Source organism: Echiichthys vipera (assembly GCF_963691815.1).
Source record: "Echiichthys vipera genome assembly, chromosome: 8".
NCBI classification, from domain to species: Eukaryota; Metazoa; Chordata; class Actinopteri; order Perciformes; family Trachinidae; genus Echiichthys; species Echiichthys vipera.
Window position 1 is genome coordinate 1,222,984 of NC_139833.1, and position 20,758 is coordinate 1,243,741.

The 20,758-nt window shown below is 49.2% G+C and overlaps 1 protein-coding gene across 2 annotated transcripts in view; it reads right to left on the reverse strand.

Moving 5' to 3' along the window:
- The window catches only part of atp2c1 (ATPase secretory pathway Ca2+ transporting 1), a 43,265-nt gene that overhangs the window by 19,862 nt on the left and 2,645 nt on the right, over positions 1 to 20,758 (reverse strand). Inside the window, exons 1-9 of one of the 2 annotated variants that reach the window (XM_083918955.1) lie at positions 17,393 to 17,526; positions 9,177 to 9,281; positions 8,019 to 8,135; positions 5,113 to 5,202; positions 4,967 to 5,002; positions 4,759 to 4,820; positions 4,062 to 4,170; positions 2,062 to 2,217; positions 775 to 843 (exon numbers count right to left, since the gene is read on the reverse strand). In XM_083918955.1, coding sequence (XP_083775081.1) covers positions 775 to 843; positions 2,062 to 2,217; positions 4,062 to 4,170; positions 4,759 to 4,820; positions 4,967 to 5,002; positions 5,113 to 5,202; positions 8,019 to 8,135; positions 9,177 to 9,281; positions 17,393 to 17,407 — 759 coding nt within the window. In that variant the 5' untranslated portion in view covers positions 17,408 to 17,526. Of the gene's footprint in view, positions 1 to 774; positions 844 to 2,061; positions 2,218 to 4,061; positions 4,171 to 4,758; positions 4,821 to 4,966; positions 5,003 to 5,112; positions 5,203 to 8,018; positions 8,136 to 9,176; positions 9,282 to 17,392; positions 17,527 to 20,758 lie in introns of those variants that run through there. The other variant, XM_083918954.1, reaches the window with a different exon arrangement.

Genomic DNA, 20,758 nt, shown 5'->3' on the forward strand with positions numbered 1-20,758 from the left:
CCAACGTGAACCTTTCACCGCCATTGTTTGAAATGTCCGCGCATGGTCCCTCCTTCTTTTTTCTACGTCCCAACAGGCGCACAGGAAATGACCTCAGAACCGCCGTAGGCCTCGTGCTCGTACACGTGCGCACGCTCGTGCTCGTACACGTGCAAACGTGCTTTACTAAAGCCCACCTCTCCCAAACGGGCCGTGGACGGCAAGCGTGCCGCTCCTAGACGTGGTACGGTTGCACTCACACTGGTCAAAGGAACCAGACTTTAGCCGTGACACATGCTGGGGCACGGTACGGAGGCACAGTGGGACTGCGCCCTTAGTCTCTGATGTAAATCCTTGGTTTCTGTGTGTTGATTAACACAACAGTGAATGAATGCTGGGGGGATTGCGGAGAGAAGTCACATGGGGTTTTTGCAAATGGTGACATATGGTGGTGGTAAAACATTGATACCATCCACTGGGGTCATAAACACTGGGTAGTGTGTTTGTTGTGTGATGCTCTTGTGTTTGTAAAGTGCTGTGATGTAACCGTTTATGTGCTGGAGCTACTTCGAGAGAGCCGGAGATCATTTCAGACCTGGTTGAGTCTCTCCTGTACGCACGCAGCTCAGTAAAGACATGAACTGAGAAACACTGAGGACTCCAGAGAGTTTCCTTCACAGGTGGAAGGAGGTGCAGAGCGCTGAGGAGTGACCCGCTGTGTTAACTGTGCAGGTGACGCCACGTTCTGTGGACCACAACATCAAAGATTTAAGACTCATATTCAGGATAACGCACCTCTTCCGCCTGCATCATCTTGAACACTTCCCCAAACTCTGAGCTCTCTCCGGTCCCGATGACGATGCCCTGAGGAATCAAACACACGGATCACACGGGAACATGCACGGCACCCTGTTAAGGCTCATTTCTGCTCCAGTTGTTCGTGAACAGAAACGTTCGTTCTCATACTTTCACGCGTCCTTTACGCTGGAATGGACGTCGAGAGAAAACCTCCTCTAGAGGCGTCAGATTCAAAAGTTACCGATAAAGTTTGACAACAACAAACAAGGTTCTTCTTCTTCTTCTTCCTCTTCTTCTACTTCTTCCTCCTCTTCTTCTTCCTCTTCTGCTTCTTCTTCCTCTTCTTCTACTTCTTCCTCCTCTTCTTCTTCCTCTTCTGCTTCTTCTTCCTCTTCTTCTTCTTCTTCTGCTTCTTCTTCTACTTCTTCCTCCTCTTCTTCTACTTCTTCCTCCTCTTCTTCTTCCTCTTCTGCTTCTTCTTCCTCTTCTTCTTCTTCTGCTTCTTCTTCTTCTTCCTCTGCTTCTTCTTCCTCTTCTTCTTCTTCCTCTTCTGCTTCTTCTTCTGCTTCTTCTTCTTCTTCTTATTCCTCTTTTTCTAGTTCCGCTTCTGCTTCTTCTGCTTCTTCTTCCTCATCTTTTTGTGTCCAAGGCCCGACACTGCCCCCATGATTTCCGTTGGGCGGCTGTGGCTCAGGGGGTAGAGTGGGTTGTCCCCATACTAAAGATCAGCTGTTCGATCCCCGGCCCCTCTGGTCCACATGTTGAAGTGTCCTCGAGCAAGACACTGAACCCCCAAATTGCTCCGTGTGCTGCTCATGGGTGTGAACGGAAGTGGCTTTGGATGAAAGCATCAGCTGAATGAAAAGTTACGTACTTCAGCTTTTGATCCGTGCAGAACTAAGGAGGAAATGTACGCAGAGGACGAGCAGAAGGCTCCGTCCGTGTGCGTACGTGCGTCTAACGTAGAGCAGAAATGAGCCTATAGACTTAAACCAGGGCTGAAAGAATATTCTCATTATAAATCAATCTGTCGATGATTTTCTCCTTTAATGGATCAATGTTTGGACTTTAAATGTCTCAGAGACATTCAGGTGACCAGTAAATATTCACATTAACGAGCTGACAGAGGAAAACCTGGTGAGTTAATGCTTAAAATAGCAGGCGATGCATTTAATAGTTGCCTTTAAAACCAACTGAAGATACAAAACAAAGACATAAAGCTGGATAAAATCTAGTCTAACACTTGTTTAGACCTGAACATGACTGAGGACAAAGGAAGTGTACCTTGGCTCTGCCGCAGCGCACCAGCGTCCCCATGAAGGCGATGTTGCTGCGGGACGCCATGTCTCCGTTGGTGGACGCTGGCTGGTGGTAGGTGGACTTGGAGCAGGGGGTGGTCTCCCCCGTCAGACTGGACTCATCCACAGACAGGTCGGTGGCCTGAGAGGGTGGAGGACAGACAGCGAGGGGTCATCACACACTGACAGACAGCGTCACAGAGTCTTTAATCCAAGACGTCACGGTTTCACCGCGGGGAGAGAACGGCAGAACAGCACACTCTTCAACAAAAAGCCATAAAGAAGGCGGGGTTTGAAGCTTAAAGGGGACCTTTGTGTTTCTACTAGAACATGTTATCTGCTTTCTTATTAACATTAAAGCAGGTGAGAAAGTATAAAAGACTGTCTGAAGGAGGCGTCGACAGCAGATCTGCTCATGGAGGGTTCGACCTGTTACACATAAACCTGTTTACCTCCTTATTTGACACTTTGGCCTCGTTTAGCACGTTGTTATTGAGGTTAAATGTGATTTGTGGTTAGTTAAAATCCTTCTTCCTTTGAGTGAGTTGAAAGGGAAACAGCCTTTAGGTCGCAGCGTGAGCATTGCTTTTCAAACGCCAACAAATGTAGATTGAAGGAAAATATTTAGGGCGCACTCACACTGTCCTTCTGGCCGGGGCCAAAACCTTTTTTTCAGCTAAAGCCTAGTACCTTTAAGCAGTGTGAGTGCACCCGTTCAGCGCATAACTGCGGCCAGCGGGCCGTGGACGAAAGAGGTGGGCATTAGCGGAGCCGTTTGCACGTGTACGAGCACGAGCACGAGCCCTACGGCAGTAGCGTTATGTCCGCCTGTTCGGCCATGTAAAAAGAAGGACGGACCATGCGCGGACATTTAACAACAACAACAATGGCGGTGAAAGGTTCACGTTGATGTGATGTGGAGGTGGAGTGTTTACTGCAGATTTGGTCGATGAAAAGATTCCAAAACAGTCGACATGACGCACAAAAGCTCTGAGGTCTACGGAAAGATCTGGAAACAAAGCCACACACACGCGATCAATGCGTGTGACGTGTTACGGCGTGATCGCGTATGGACAGCAAGAAGCATTGGCCGTGGCCCAGGCAGTGTGAGTACAAACGGGGCTGGGGCGCGGGGGGAGAGGGAGGGGGGACAAGTACCCTAAAGCACGGGGCGCGGTCTGGAAGGACAGTGTGAGTGCGCCCTTAGTGAGATAAAAACATGTTGGGAACGTTGGGAAATGGTTTCATCCCTCTCTTGTTGACACATTTGGACTTTACAGAGTTAAAAAGTTACTAGAAACTGTGCAGAAAGACTTCACACACAGTGTCTCACATCCATAACAGCTGATCCTGATGTCAACATCATGAATGAAGCTTCAGCTCTTGGGAACAGCCCCATGAGCAACACTTTGTTTTTAATTTCCCACGTTTTCAGGAAGATTCCTTTGAAGAACTGTATCATTTGCAGTTTTGAGTTTAATTAAGTCAGAAAAGAGGAAGAGAACAGCTCCATTTAAACCCGACTAATCTTACTGGAGCCTTTATTATGGATATATGTGGAGTCGTACGTTTGAAATGTAACACTTTTACACCGAAACTCACTGAATGAAGCGGATATTTTGTCCCTTTATTTACTCCTGGATGACAAAGAACTTCCTGTAACATATCAGTTCCTTTCTGGGGAATTACAGGAAATGGGAGCCGTCAATGAAAACACAATGTGTGTGTGTGTGTGTGTGTGTGTGTGTGTGTGTGTGTGTGTGTGTGCGTGTGTGTGTGTGTGTATCCGTGCCAGTGTAAACAGTTTGTTCCTGGAAAAACACACATTCAGGCTCAGTGAGGCTGCACTGCTTAAATAAAAGAAGAGGCCCAGTTGAAACACACGCTAACAATGGCTTTTTGTTGATGACTAAACAGTGTGTGTGTGTGTGTGTGTGTGTGTGTGTGTGTGTGTGTGTGTGTGTGTGTGTGTGTGTGTGTGTGTACCTCGAAGAGGCGGAGGTCCGCTGGGACCCTCTCCCCCACCGACAGACAGACGGTGTCTCCAGGAACCAGCTCTCTGGCCAGCAGGTGCTCCAGGTTCCCCTCCCTCACACTGAGACATAATTTGCATTTTCAGACCTTTGAATCTTTATTTGCATTTTCAGATCAAACAGATCAAACATCCAGGTGTCACAGACGACGCCCACAGGAAGTGGAAAAAAACCTGCAGTTCATCGAGCGACCACTGGAGGCTCCAGAATAGATCGGTCCCCAGAGACCTCCATGTTAAAGTGTCCAACTTTACAGCAGCAATAAACCTGATACTAAAACATCGTTAGCCTAGCTCGTTAGCCACGCTCGTTAGCCTGGCTCGTTAGCCTAGCTTGTTAGCCTAGCTCGTTAGCCTAGCTCGTTAGCCTGGCTCGTTAGCCTAGCTTGTTAGCTTCACTATCTTGGAGTTTTGACTTCATTCGGCTCCACCACTTTAAACATTTTTGGTTTGGCAATTTTCAAACATTATTCTGAAAATAATATAATGTATACATTTAGTTTACCATTAATGAAGAAGAAGAAGAATCAGAAGAAGAAGAAGGAGCAGAAGAAGAAGCACAAGAAGAAGAAGAAAAAGAGGAAGAAGAAGAAGCAGAAGAAGAAGAAGAAGAAGAAGAAGAAGAAGAAGAAGAAGAAGAAGAACCCTCACCAGTGACATTCTGGAGGCACCAGCTTCCCGAGTTCTTCCAGAGACTTCTCTGAGCGGTACTCCTGACACACGACAAACAACAACAACAACGTTATTCAAATATTAATAAAATAAAAACAAGAACAAACAAAATAAGCAAAAGTCGGTTCATTGTTTCAGGACCTGAACTGTTAAAATAATAAAATATAATCGTTAAGAAGAAACTCACCTGGACAAAAGCGACGGTCACCACGATGATGATGGCCTGAGACGAGACAGGACAGAACTTTAGTCATCACATATTAAACACGTATATTTAAATATATAAATGAGAAACTATGTGATGACGTCATCATCGTGTGACGCGTGTCCTACCACAGTGATGCTGATGGCGTCATCTAACTGGTGCATGAGGACGCTGATGACGGCCGACGCCAACAGCAACAGGATGAGGGGGTCTTTGAACTGCAGAGAGAGAAACGCAGACATGTGGGAGTTAGTGACGCAGACATGTGGCAGTTAGCGACGCAGACATCCGGGAGTTAGCGACGCAGACATCCGGGAGTTAGCGACGCAGACATGTGGCAGTTAGCGACGCAGACATCCAGGAGTTAGCGACGCAGACATCTGGGAGTTAGCGACGCAGACATCTGGGAGTTAGCGACGCAGACATCCGGGAGTTAGCAACGCAGACATCTGGAAGTTAGCAACGCTGACATCCGGGAGTTAGCAACGCACACATCTGGGAGTTAGCGACGCAGACACCCGGGAGTTAGCAACGCAGACACCTGGGAGTTAGCGACGCACGCATCCGGGAGTTAGCGATGCAGACATCCGGGAGTTAGCAACGCAGACACCTGGGAGTTAGCGACGCACGCATCCGGGAGTTAGCGACACAGACATCCGGGAGTTAGCAACGCAGACATCCGGGAGTTAGCGACGCACGCATCCGGGAGTTAGCAACGCAGACACCCGGGAGTTTGCAACGCAGACATCTGGGAGTTAGCAACGCACACATCTGGGAGTTAGCAACGCTGACATCCGGGAGTTAACAACGCAGACACCTGGGAGTTAGCAACGCAGACATCTGGGAGTTAGCAACGCAGACATCCGGGAGTTAGCAACGCAGACATCTGGAAGTTAGCAACGCAGACATCTGGAAGTTAGCAACGCAGTCATCCGGGAGTTAGCGACAACAAAACGCAAAAACACACTTTACGCGGTAGTGTGAGTACAAACGGGCCTGGAGGGGGGGACAAGGACCCTAAAGCACGGGGCACGGGACGGAGGCACAGTGGGAGGGCGCCCTAAAAGGCCCAAGATTATAGCAAATTGATTTACCAGAAAAGATGAAACATCCTGACATGCATCACTCTCAATATATTAAACTACATATCTGACCAAAGCAGTTTCTTTAATATTACGCTATGGTCCCTTTTCTTTCTCTCTTCATCAGATTAAACCGACAGCTCTCCAAAGGTGAACAGGTAAACCACACCCCTCTCTCTAATCTGGATCACAATGAGACTTCCTGTTTAAAATCGAAGGTTAAAGATAGTATTTTTTGACTCTCGCAGCTGTTTAAGGTTATATTCTTGTATAGATTATGCCAAAGTAGGCTCCCACAAACACTGAAGTACACGTGTGTGTGTGTTTGTGTGTGTGTGTGTGTGTGTGTGTGTGTTTTCCATGATGCAAGGACAAACTGAAACAAGTGTCAGTCATCCGTGGCGAAAAGGCGGCGCCAACAGCTCCAGCTCTATTTTCAGCTCCAGTATCCGAGTGACCCGGTTTCCACATCAACGAGCGACTGCATGCAGCCTCAAAGGAAACCAGCTCCTGACTGTTAGATCCCCAAACCTGCTGGATGAGGAGATTCATCTGGATCCCACTGTGACACTGTGCTGTTTCCTACCTGTTGTGTTTGAATACGTTTAGTAAAATGATTTAAAGGCGCACAACAGTAAAGTTCTATATTAGAGCTGCACCAAACGATTGTTTTCATTATGGATTCATCTGTAGAGGTCAGTCCTGGTTCCTACCCTCACCTGGGGTCATGAAAGCTGGGTCAGGACCCAAAGAACCAGGTCCAAGTACAAGCGTCTGAAATGTGTTTCCTCAGGAGGGGGTCTGGAGTCTCCCTTAGAGAGAGGGGGAGAAGTTCAGCATTCGTGAGGAACTCGGAGTAGAGCCGCTGCTCCTTTGCGTTGAAAGGAGCCAGTTGAGGTGGTTCAGGATCATCTGGTAAGGATGAACCCTGGGCGCCTCCCTTGGGAGTTGTTCCAGGCACGTCCAGCAGGGAGGAGGCCTCGGGGAAGACCCAGGACCAGGTGGAGAGATTAGATCTCCACACTGGCCTGGGAACGCCTCAGGATCCCCCAGTTACAGCTGGTTAATGTGGCCCGGGAAAGGGAAGTTTGGGGTCCCCTGCTGGGGCTGCTGCTTTGTTGTGTGTGTAGGGACTCTTCTCATGCTGCTGCAGAGGTTTGCTGTTATTTTCAGCAGCATTAGTGGTTAAAAAAGACCTTTGAATGCCTTCACCATGCTGCCCCGAGCTAATCACTGTTAGCCACGTCCGGCTGTTAGCATCTCTCCTGGATTTCTCTGTTAACAGTTAATACACAAAAAAAACTGTCTCCATGGCTTATTTGATGAGTGTAAGTGCTGAAAGAGACCCTGGGATGATTTTGTGATGTAATCACACTTTAACTGAAGTAAGATTAACCAGGTTACCGGTGAGAAGCTCCGATCAACGCAGCCTGAGGAGATAAAGGTCACTAAAAGGCGAACACCGTGCTGACGAGACGATTTACAACCCAGCTCAATAAACAGAGTGAACGAGGTCACGGGGAGCGTTGGTGTTTCTGTGAGGCCGCTTTCAAAGGCATGAGATTAAAAATGTGAGCTATGTCGTGCTGCTCTGTTCCCTGTGCACCGCGTCTGAGCCGACATTGTGTTCTCGTGATTAGACGATGACACCGAACAGGACGAGCCTGGAGACGTTTTATCAGGCACAGGATAAAAATAGTCCGTCGGCGTCCTCCTGGAGCTGCGTTCAGGCTGCTGCTGGATGTGTGAAGAGCTTCCTGAGGCTGATAAGTCCGCAGCGTTTAAAACGTGGACGAGTCAGATAAGCAAATAAGGGCGAACCGCCGTCTACTTTCTGCAGACTGGAGCCAACAGCAGTGAGAGCGCACGGTCACAGGCAAATACAGATGGGTGTGAAAGGTTTGTCCTGCTCTGTCCGTACGCTGCATGTTCCTGTTTGAACGGGACGTTACCTGAGAGATGTATTTCCTCCATAGCGGCTCCTCTTCGCTGATGTCGAACTCGTTCCAGCCGTGGTAGGCTCTCCTCCTGCTCACCTCCTCCTGGGTTAGACCCAGCTGCAGGTCCGCCTGTCAATCACAGCGCACAAGTCAGTTCTCTCGTGCACGCAAACGGTGTTTGGTGCACAACGATACGCACAGGAAGAGAAAATAGAGGATGAAAAGTAATGCAAGACGCAATGAAACAAAAGTAGAGTTTACAGTAAACATGTGAAAAATAATGACATAAACACGACACTTTTAAAGGCCCAGAGACGTCAAAGAACTAGTGGTAACCATGGACGTGTGTTTGGACGCTGCACGCCGCATAAGGGCCCGTCAAAGTTTGATTTGAGATATTTTTATAAGGATCGACGCCTTGTCTTTTTAGGGCGCACTCACACTGTGCCTCCGTCCCGTGCCCCAGCACGTTCACGGCTAAAGTCTGGTTCCTTTGACCAGTGTGAGTGCAACCGTACCGCGTCTAGGAGCGGCACGCTTGCCGTCCACGGGCCGTTTGGGAGAGGTGGGCTTTAGTAAAGCACGTTTGCACGTGTACGAGCACGAGCGTGCGCACGTGTACGAGCACGAGGCCTACGGCGGTTCTGAGGTCATTTCCTGTGCGCCTGTTGGGACGTAGAAAAAAGAAGGAGGGACCATGCGCGGACATTTCAAACAATGGCGGTGAAAGGTTCACGTTGGTGTGATGCGGAGGTGGAGTGTTTACTGCAGATTTGGTCGATGAAAAGATTCAAAGACAGTCGACAAGACGCACAAAAACTCCGAGGTCTACGGAAAGATCTGGAAACAAAGCCACGCATCGCCATGACGTCATCAATGCGTGTGACGTGTTACGGCGTGATGACGTATAGGCAGCAAGAAGCATTCTCCGAGGCCCAGGTAGTGTGAGTACAAACGGGCCTGGAGGGGGGGACAAGGACCCTAAAGCACGGGGCACGGGACGGAGGCACAGTGGGAGGGCGCCCTGACTGGGGTAGACGTGTTTGTTAAAGACGTGTAATTGTGTTTCTCCGTGTTCCTGGTAACAAATGTAAATTAATAAAGATGGTTGGAGGTAGGGGGGGGGGGGGGGGGGGGGGGGGCAGTGGGGACAGCTGGTGGAGGTCGTACCTGCAGGACACAGACCACTTCGTTGACGGGGAGTTCACTGGCTTTTCTGGAGGTTAGTACCGGGACCATGGTCTCATCTTCACTGAATTGTTGTCTCTCGGAAAGCTGCAAACAAACAAACAAACAAACAAACAAACAAACAAACGTTGAGAAAATCTTACTGAAGCAGAGACGACACAGAGTTCAAGGACATTTCACCTGACACTGGAGAGCCTGGAGCCGCACAGCAACTCGTTTTAAAGTTCAAGGAGTCTTTAAGGACCTCAAGGCTGCAGTCTTTAAGGACTTCAAGGCTGCAGTCTTTAAGGACCTCAAGGCTGCAGTCTTTAAGGACTTCAAGGTTGCAGTCTTTAAGGACTTCAAGGCTTTAAGGACTTCAAGGCTACAGTCTTTAAGGACCTCAAGGCTGCAGTCTTTAAGGACCTCAAGGCTGCAGTCTTTAAGGACTTCAAGGCTGCAGTCTTTAAGGACTTCAAGGCTGCAGTCTTTAAGGACTTCAAGGTTACAGTCTTTAAGGACTTCAAGGCTGCAGTCTTCAAGGACTTCAAGGCTGCAGTCTTTAAGGACTTCAAGGTTACAGTCTTTAAGGACTTCAAGGTTACAGTCTTTAAGGACTTCAAGGTTACAGTCTTTAAGGACTTCAAGGTTACAGTCTTTAAGGACTTCAAGGCTGCAGTCTTTAAGGACTTCAAGGTTACAGTCTTTAAGGACTTCAAGGTTACAGTCTTTAAGGACTTCAAGGTTACAGTCTTTAAGGACTTCAAGGCTGCAGTCTTTAAGGACTTCAAGGCTGCAGTCTTTAAGGACTTCAAGGCTTCAGTCTTTAAGGACTTCAAGGCTGCAGTCTTTAAGGACTTCAAGGCTGCAGTCTTTAAGGACTTCAAGGCTGCAGTCTTTAAGGACTTCAAGGCTGCAGTCTTTAAGGACTTCAAGGCTGCAGTCTTTAAGGACTTCAAGGCTGCAGTCTTTAAGGACTTCAAGGCTGCAGTCTTCAAGGACTTCAAGGTTACAGTCTTTAAGGACTTCAAGGTTACAGTCTTTAAGGACTTCAAGGTTACAGTCTTTAAGGACTTCAAGGTTACAGTCTTTAAGGACTTCAAGGCTGCAGTCTTCAAGGACTTCAAGGTTACAGTCTTTAAGGACTTCAAGGTTACAGTCTTTAAGGACTTCAAGGCTGCAGTCTTTAAGGACCTCAAGGTTACAGTCTTTAAGGACTTCAAGGCTGCAGTCTTTAAGGACTTCAAGGCTGCAGTCTTTAAGGACCTCAAGGTTACAGTCTTTAAGGACCTCAAGGCTGCAGTCTTTAAGGACTTCAAGGTTACAGTCTTTAAGGACTTCAAGGTTACAGTCTTTAAGGACTTCAAGGCTGCAGTCTTTAAGGACTTCAAGGCTGCAGTCTTTAAGGACTTCAAGGTTACAGTCTTTAAGGACTTCAAGGTTACAGTCTTTAAGGACTTCAAGGCTGCAGTCTTTAAGGACTTCAAGGCTGCAGGCTTTAAGGACTTCAAGGCTTCAGTCTTTAAGGACTTCAAGGCTGCAGTCTTTAAGGACTTCAAGGCTGCAGTCTTTAAGGACTTTAAGGCTGCAGTCTTTAAGGACTTCAAGTCTTTAAGGACTTCAAGGCTTTAAGGACTTCAAGGCTGCAGTCTTTAAGGACTTCAAAGCTGCAGTCTTTAAGGACTTCAAGGCTGCAGTCTTTAAGGACTTCGGTGAAGAGAAGACAAAGACCGTCTTCTGATCTTTTATTTGCTCGCACAGACCTTGAAGTGCCGGGTGCTTCGCTTAAATGTGCCGTTTCAGGTTTGATGTGGATGAGACTGAAGTGCGTAATGTCCCTGAAACCGTTCTTAAGACCCTGATCATCATCATTTTGGCCACAGCCGTGCCGCTCTAACTGTCCCTGTCTTTTCCCGCGTTAATAAAACCCAGCAGCTCGTTAGGAAGTCAAAGAAAATCAGAGCTCAGCACACGTGTGAGAGCCTCGGGCCTGTTTCACCTGGAGTTCCCCCGACAGGAAACGCTTGTTCTAAAAATAAACTCCACAATTTAAAATCTCTGCAGACACGGAGTGACGTTCTTCCTACGGTTTACCTTCTCCGGCCACGATCAGCATGATTACAGCACTCCCACTGTGCCTCCGTACCGTGCCCAAACAGGTTTCACGGCTAAAGTCTGGTTCCTTTGACCAGTGTGAGTGCAACCGTACCACGTCTAGGAGCGGCACGCTTGCCGTCCACGGCCCGTTTGGGAGAGGTGGGCTTTAGTAAAGCACGTTTGCACATGTACGAGCACGAGCGTGCGCACGTGTACGAGCACGAGGCCTACGGCGGTTCTGAGGTCATTTCCTGTGCGCCTGTTGGGACGTAGAAAAAAGAAGGAGGGACCGTTCGAATACGCACGCTTCTCCGCAAATCGTTTTTCTATAAACACCAGCGTTTGCCGGCTGCACATTTTACCGCAAACTTCTCCCTGTCTACGCAAAGTGCATCCCTGTGTCGGCGTTACAGTTTCTCTGTGTCGGTGTTACAGCCTGCAGAGGACAAACTTGCATCCCTGTGTCGGCGTTACAGTTTCTCTGTGTCGGTGTTACAGCCTGCAGAGGACAAACGTGCGTCCCTGTGTCGGTGTTACAGTTTCTCTGTGTCGGTGTTACAGCCTGCAGAGGACAAACGTGCGTCCCTGTGTCGGTGTTACAGCCTGCAGAGGACAAACGTGCATCCCTGTGTCGGTGTTACAGCCTGCAGAGGACAAACGTGCGTCCCTGTGTCGGCGTTACAGCCTGCAGAGGAGAAACGTGCGTCCCTGTGTCGGTGTTACAGCCTGCAGAGGACAAACGTGCGTCCCTGTGTCAGTGTTACAGCCTGCAGAGGACAAACGTGCGTCCCTGTGTCGGCGTTACAGCCTGCAGAGGACAAACGTGCGTCCCTGTGTCGGTGTTACAGCCTGCAGAGGACAAACGTGCGTCCCTGTGTCGGTGTTACAGCCTGCAGAGGACAAACGTGCGTCCCTGTGTCGGTGTTACAGCCTGCAGAGGACAAACGTGCGTCCCTGTGTCGGTGTTACAGCCTGCAGAGGAGCAACGTGCGTCCCTGTGTCAGTGTTACAGCCTGCAGAGGACAAACGTGCGTCCCTGTGTCAGTGTTACAGCCTGCAGAGGAGCAACGTGCGTCCCTGTGGCCAGAGGAGAATCTGTTCCAGGTATTTCTCGTCTGCCTGCGATATTTTTACAGCCAGAGTCTGAAGAAGAGAGAACGCTTCAGAAACAGTTTTCAGGTGAATCTACAGCAAAGACTTCAGTGACGGACGAGTACGTGTCGGGTATTTTGTATTTTCCCCTCATGGAAAGTTTAAAAAAGGAGCTGGAAGCACATCTACGGTTTCTCCCTCGTTGAGAAACTGTGATTCACTCGTGCACCTGTTTTGTGATTGTGCACAGATCTGAAACCTGTTTTAAACATTTAACACAGAAAATGATGCTTCAGGTGATTTTAAAATGCTGCCATAAAGATATTTATTTATATTTATCCTTTATTTAAATAGTAAACAATGGTCTGACCATGTTGTATATTTAGATATTTATTTTTATTTATTATTTATTTATTTTATTTATTATTATTTATTCAACTGACTCATACTGAATATGATTTTATTTACATATTTATTTTATTCTTTGTTTTATTTAAATGGTGAACAAATGACTGATACTGAACATGATATTTGTTTAAACCTTTATTTTATTTTTTACATATTTTTTAATTGAAATGGTTAGAACTGACTCATTGAATATGATTTTATTTTTATATATTTTGTATTTTTTTATTTAAATGGTGAACGTGACTGATATTGAAAGCTATTAATTGTTTGACAGTGAACTGCACTGTCTGCAAAATTGATAATAATGTTAAATATTCTTTAACACGGTTATTGTTTAGTAAAGCAGCCGTTTTAATATCATTTAGTCGCACTGATGCAGAATCCACGAAGAAAAACAAAGGTTTAATTTTGTTCCTGTGAAAATTAACATTAAAATATTTAAATCAGTCTCAAAAATCCCAAAAATCGTTGCGACTCGACTTCAAACCAACGAGAGGAGAAGGAACAAAAAGCCAAATACGTTCAGTTTCCCTGATAATCACCTTTAGTCACGCGTGCGCTCCTCTTCCTCAGGTCCAGCCCCTGACTTTAGGACCTGCCCTCCTCTTCCTCAGGTCCAGCCCCTGACTTTAGGACCTGCCCTCCTCTTCCTCAGGTCCAGCCCCTGACTTTAGGACCTGCCCTCCTCTTCCTCAGGTCCAGCCCCTGACTTTAGGACCTGCGCTCCTCTTCCTCAGGTCCAGCCCCTGACTTTAGGACCTGCCCTCCTCTTCCTCAGGTCCAGCCCCTGACTTTAGGACCTGCCCTCCTCTTCCTCAGGTCCAGCCCCTGACTTTAGGACCTGCCCTCCTCTTCCACAGGTCCAGCCCCTGACTTTAGGACCTGCGCTCCTCTTCCTCAGGTCCAGCCCCTGACTTTAGGACCTGCCCTCCTCTTCCTCAGGTCCAGCCCCTGACTTTAGGACCTGCCCTCCTCTTCCTCAGGTCCAGCCCCTGACTTTAGGACCTGCGCTCCTCTTCCTCAGGTCCAGCCCCTGACTTTAGGACCTGCGCTCCTCTTCCTCAGGTCCAGCCCCTGACTTTAGGACCTGCCCTCCTCTTCCTCAGGTCCAGCCCCTGACTTTAGGACCTGCCCTCCTCTTCCTCAGGTCCAGCCCCTGACTTTAGGACCTGCGCTCCTCTTCCTCAGGTCCAGCCCCTGACTTTAGGACCTGCACTCCTCTTCCTCAGGTCCAGCCCCTGACTTTAGGACCTGCCCTCCTCTTCCTCAGGTCCAGCCCCTGACTTTAGGACCTGCGCTCCTCTTCCTCAGGTCCAGCCCCTGACTTTAGGACCTGCGCTCCTCTTCCTCAGGTCCAGCCCCTGACTTTAGGACCTGCCCTCCTCTTCCTCAGGTCCAGCCCCTGACTTTAGGACCTGCCCTCCTCTTCCTCAGGTCCAGCCCCTGACTTTAGGACCTGCGCTCCTCTTCCTCAGGTCCAGCCCCTGACTTTAGGACCTGCCCTCCTCTTCCTCAGGTCCAGCCCCTGACTTTAGGACCTGCCCTCCTCTTCCTCAGGTCCAGCCCCTGACTTTAGGACCTGCGCTCCTCTTCCTCAGGTCCAGCCCCTGACTTTAGGACCTGCCCTCCTCTTCCTCAGGTCCAGCCCCTGACTTTAGGACCTGCGCTCCTCTTCCTCAGGTCCAGCCCCTGACTTTAGGACCTGCGCTCCTCTTCCTCAGGTCCAGCCCCTGACTTTAGGACCTGCGCTCCTCTTCCTCAGGTCCAGCCCCTGACTTTAGGACCTGCCCTCCTCTTCCTCAGGTCCAGCCCCTGACTTTAGGACCTGTCCTCCTCTTCCTCAGGTCCAGCCCCTGACTTTAGGACCTGCGCTCCTCTTCCTCAGGTCCAGCCCCTGACTTTAGGACCTGCGCTCCTCTTCCTCAGGTCCAGCCCCTGACTTTAGGACCTGCGCTCCTCTTCCTCAGGTCCAGCCCCTGACTTTAGGACCTGCCCTCCTCTTCCTCAGGTCCAGCCCCTGACTTTAGGACCTGTGCTCCTCTTCCTCAGGTCCAGCCCCTGACTTTAGGACCTGCGCTCCTCTTCCTCAGGTCCAGCCCCTGACTTTAGGACCTGCGCTCCTCTTCCTCAGGTCCAGCCCCTGACTTTAGGACCTGCCCTCCTCTTCCTCAGGTCCAGCCCCTGACTTTAGGACCTGCGCTCCTCTTCCTCAGGTCCAGCCCCTGACTTTAGGACCTGCGCTCCTCTTCCTCAGGTCCAGCCCCTGACTTTAGGACCTGCCCTCCTCTTCCTCAGGTCCAGCCCCTGACTTTAGGACCTGCCCTCCTCTTCCTCAGGTCCAGCCCCTGACTTTAGGACCTGCCCTCCTCTTCCTCAGGTCCAGCCCCTGACTTTAGGACCTGCCCTCCTCTTCCTCAGGTCCAGCCCCTGACTTTAGGACATGCGCTCCTCTTCCTCAGGTCCAGCCCCTGACTTTAGGACCTGTGCTCCTCTTCCTCAGGTCCAGCCCCTGACTTTAGGACCTGCGCTCCTCTTCCTCAGGTCCAGCCCCTGACTTTAGGACCTGCCCTCCTCTTCCTCAGGTCCAGCCCCTGACTTAAGGACCTGCCCTCCTCTTCCTCAGGTCCAGCCCCTGACTTTAGGACCTGTGCTCCTCTTCCTCAGGTCCAGCCCCTGACTTTAGGACCTGCGCTCCTCTTCCTCAGGTCCAGCCCCTGACTTTAGGACCTGTGCTCCTCTTCCTCAGGTCCAGCCCCTGACTTTAGGACCTGCCCTCCTCTTCCTCAGGTCCAGCCCCTGACTTTAGGACCTGCGCTCCTCTTCCTCAGGTCCAGCCCCTGACTTTAGGACCTGCCCTCCTCTTCCTCAGGTCCAGCCCCTGACTTAAGGACCTGCGCTCCTCTCTGTGGGTCTCGCTCCGAACTCTTTTTTAACCCGACGTGAACAAAAGTGACGCTGTTGATCCGAGCACACGTCCGTCCTCTGCTCCAGAGAGCTCAGAGGAGCGCTGAGGGCTTAAGAGTGCGGAGGTGAGAGGCTGAGAGGATTGTGCCTCATCAGGAGCTTAAAGAGGAACTTCCTCCTGCACCGTGCACCTGAGGGGTCCAGGTGCGCCCTCTACAGGACGGGAGGGCCGCCTCAGGCGCAGGCAGGAGGGTGCTAACCAGCGAACTGCAGCATCGCCGGTGTCAGCGCCAGTATGAGGCCGCGTGAACCCAAACCCGTCTGCTGCAGAATAACCACAGAGGCCTCCACACCAGGGCGGTTTAATAACTATGACGGGGGTCAGAGGTCGGAAATGATCCAAAATGAGGGACCGGTTAAATCTGAGCGTGACGTCGTGTCAATGTGTCTTTTAAAGGTCGAGTCTGTTCTTTTTGATGCTTTTAATGTTAATTTATTTCTGCACTTTTAAGGGATAGTACTGTTAATGTCGTTGAACTGGTTCAATGACGATAAAGACACAGTTCACACACGGAGCAGGAAAAGGGCCTTTAGGTGAAAATATTGGACTTTTCAGGAGCGTCCGTGACAGGAATCAGGCTTTACATTGCGGGAAGAATCTTAGAGCACCCTCCCACTGTGCCTCCGTCCCGTGCCCCGTGCTTTAGGGTCCTTGTCCCCCCCTCCAGGCCCGTTTGTACTCACACTACCTGGGCCTCGGAGAATGCTTCTTGCTGCCTATACGTCATCACGCCGTCACACGTCACACGCATTGATGACGTCATGGCGATGCGTGGCTTTGTTTCCAGATCTTTCCGTAGACCTCTGAGTTTTTGTGCGTCTTGTCGACTGTTTTTGAATCTTTTCATCGACCAAATCTGCAGTAAACACTCCACCTCCGCATCACACCAACGTGAACCTTTCACCGCCATTGTTTGAAATGTCCGCGCATGGTCCCTCCTTCTTTTTTCTACGTCCCAACAGGCGCACAGGAAATGACCTCAGAACCGCCGTAGGCCTCGTGCTCGTACACGTGCGCACGCTCGTGCTCGTACACGTGCAAACGTGCTTTACTAAAGCCCACCTCTCCCAAACGGGCCGTGGACGGCAAGCGTGCCGCTCCTAGACGCGGTACGGTTGCACTCACACTGGTCAAAGGAACCATATTTAGCCGTAAAACCTGTTTTGGCGCGGTGCGGGAGGACAGTGTGAGTGCGCCCATAAAGTTCGCCGTGACACATCCAGGGGATCACCAAAGCCGCCATTTTTGTAGTTCTTGACTGCATCAAGGAAACCAGACTGTTCCTTTGGATAGAATAAAATAATGGATATAACAATGTGCCCTTAGGCGTCTAGTCTGCTGGAAATCCAGAAGAAGAAGAAAAAGAAAGGCGTGCAGAGTGAAGCGTGTTGCGGTCTGATGTACAGGAGAGCGGGCGGCACCTGTGCGGCCTCAGGGGTTAAATCCCTGACGGCCTGACCTCACTTCACTTCCTCTGAGAGCTCGTTTCTGTTCTTTACAGCGCTCAGATCCTTGTTAGCATTAGCGTACCTACTGATTTAGCAGAGTAGAGCAGCAGACTGAGCTAAAAGCGGCCGCTCGCCAACCGCCACGCCGCTCCAGATGCGTCCAAACGACACATTACTTAAGTTTCAACCGTCTGACGTTCTGTACGCACCTGTGTCGCCTCCATCGTGAAAGAAACCGGCAGACTGACAGATAACGTGAACACCAGCTGTGTCAGGAGGCTGAGCGGGTCCGTGCTCTCGTCGGGAGATCAGCGGTTCGATCCCCGGCTCCTCCAAAGCGTCCTCAAAGGGCAAAATCACTGAGCCGAATGAGGTTTGAAGGGTTGTGAACAGATCCTTTCAGCCAACATCAGAAGTCTTTGTTACCGCGCCAACAGCTGGCAGGAGGTCGGAGGCACGCCAACAGACGCGAAGCAGCTGATTAATGGGCGACACAGCGGGTGTGTACGGGAGGGTAATTAGATGAGTCAGCGTTCTGTCACTGAGCTCAACACACCTGTGGAAACCCTGCAGGTGTTTGTTTGTGCTCACGAGGATCAAGAGCTTCCTGATAATAATAATAAATATATAAATATAAACTTATAATGCAGAATGAGGAAGGTTTGCGTCTCCACCGTACTCTACGGGGGAATTGTTTCGTCTGTAAATCATGAATAAGTCACAGAGTTTGGTTTTTACCTGCTCTGTAAAGTGTCCTGAGATCACTCCTGTTATGATTCGACACTGTAAATAAAACTGAATTGAATTGAATTGAATAATAAAGCCTCAGAGCCGCTCACAGCTGTTAATCATTGAACACATTTATGAGTCCGTTCACCTTTGAACTCTGCAATAAAACATTTAAATGATCAACAATTGACTGCTACTGACGATTATATTAAGATATTTATTTAATTTTTATTTATTCTTTTATTTAAATGGTGAATAAGGGCGCACTCACACTGTCCTTCCGCATTGGACCAAAACCGTTTTTTCAGCTAAAGTCTGGTTCCTTTGACCAGTGTGAGTGCAACCACTCCGCACCAAGCTGCGGCACGCTTGCCGTCCACGGCTCGTTTGGGAGAGGTGGGCTTTAGTAAAGCACGTTTGCACGTGTACGAGCACGAGCGTGCGCACGTGTACGAGCACGAGGCCTACGGCGGTTCTGAGGTCATTTCCTGTGCGCCTGTTGGGACGTAGAAAAAAGAAGGAGGGACCATGCGCGGACATTTCAAACAATGGCGGTGAAAGGTTCACGTTGGTGTGATGCGGAGGTGGAGTGTTTACTGCAGATTTGGTCGATGAAAAGATTCAAAAACAGTCGACAAGACGCACAAAAACTCCGAGGTCTACGGAAAGATCTGGAAACAAAGCGACGCATCGCCATGACGTCATCAATGCGTGTGACGTGTTACGGCGTGATGACGTATAGGCAGCAAGAAACATTCTCCGAGGCCCAGGTAGTGTGAGTACAAACGGGCCTGGAGGGGGGGACACGGACCCTAAAGCACGGGGCACGGGACGGAGGCACAGTGGGAGGGCGCCCTAAATGACTGACACTGAAGATTATGTTTATTTAAATTGTTGTTGTTTTTGCTCGTGACGTTGTTTATTGGAGAATCTTAAAATACTTCATATTCCTAAAATATGTAAAACATCATCATAAAGGTTACGCAAGATCAAATAATAATAATATAATAATAATAATAAACTTTTGAAACTGCGTTAAATAAATTAAAAAGTTGACACGTTTTTTCATCAAATTTGATAAAATAAACAAAAACACATTAATCCAGAATATCCTTTAAACAGAGACGTGAAGAGAAGATTTCTCGACTCTCTGAGTGATTTCAACTAAAAACACTTTATAGTTTTTTAAATATGATCGTTTTTATGAGCCGTTTAGTTTCACCTGCAGCTGAAACCCCAGGTTTTACGCGTAACGTGATGACATCATCACGAGCGTCTTCACTTCCTGCTGCAGAGACAACGAACGCTGCAGATGTAATGGTTTTATTTCAGTACTTTTCACAGATAATCATGTTCACGACAACGTCCCAGGGTCAGTTTTTAAAGGTGAAGAGGGTCGGATCTAACGAAGCGTGACAGGAGCGATGACGACACAGCGTCACGCTTCAGGTGAAAGCACGCGGAAGCAAACATGGAGTTCCTGAAACGAGCGTCCGTCTGACAGGAAACCAAAGCACCGCGCCCGCAGGCTCAGAGCGGGAACACCGGCTCGACAGGATTCACCCACACCGCATTGTTGGACAGACATAAATAAAATCAGGCCACTCTGCGTCCGTGTTGGTTATTCATGCACATAACACACATGCCACACACACTGGCACAGCCTCTGCAGGTGTGTCGGGCTCGTCAGGGTGTGTTTGTTTATGATTCATGGTTGAAACTCATTCAAATTCATTCAAATCAGCTCAGATAAGAGATGCTGCACCTGGTGTTCAGAGGGTGGCAAAGTCGTGCCGCTTCATCTACGCGGTGAAACAATGAACGTCTGAGACAATTACTCAAGTTACTCCGTTACAATAAGAGGCAAACACCAGACACCACGGATCGTAAGAGACACCTCGGGTCGTCCCATAATGACCTGTAGGGAAGTCACGACGTTAACGCCACGATACTTGTCGACTTGTTGACTTGTGTCGGGTTTAATGCTAGCTTTAGCGTTAGCCACTGGAGCTGAGAACAAGTGTGTGTGACTAGCGTGCACGCTTGTGTGTGTCTAGAGTGTGACTAGCGCGTGTGTGTGTGTGTGTGTGACTAGCATGTGTGTATTTGTTTGTGCGTGTGTGTGTGTGTGACTAGCATGTGTGTATTTGTTTTTGCGCGTGTGACTAGCGCGTGACTAGCTTGTGTGTGTGTATTTGTTTGTGCGTGTGTGTGACTAGGGTGCGTGCGTGTGTTTGTGTGTGTGTGTGACTAGCATGTGTGTGTGTGTGAGTAGCGTGTGTGTGTGCGTGTATTTGTTTTTGCGCGTGTGACTAGCGTGTGACCAGCATGTGTGTGTGTGTGTATTTGTTTGTGCGTGTGTGTGACTAGCTTGCGTGTGTATGTGTGTGCGCGTGTGACTAGCGTGCGTGTGTGTGTGTAACTAGCGTGCGTTTGTGTGTTTGTGACTAGCGGGGGTGTGTGTGTGTGTGACTAGCGTGTGACTAGCGTGTGACTAGCATGTGTGCGTGTGTGTTTGACTAGCGTGTGTGTGTGTGTGTGTGTGACTAGCGTGTGTGTGTGTGTGTGTGCGTGTGTGTGTGTGTGTGCGTGTGTGCGTGACTAGCTTGTTTAAGACGCGCAGACGTCTGCGTGGAGGAGCAGCAGAGACAATCGCTGCTGTAATTGGGATCATTTGTGGTTGATTGTGTGTTTAGTCACTTGTGTTGTGTTGTGTTGTGTCGTGTTGTGTGTTCAGAGAGGCGTGGCGTGGCGTGCCCTGCTCCTGGTGTTTGACCTCTACAACAACAACAAGAAACAAACTAAGAAGGAAGTGAAGTAAAAACTGGTTGTTGAGGTGGAACAGC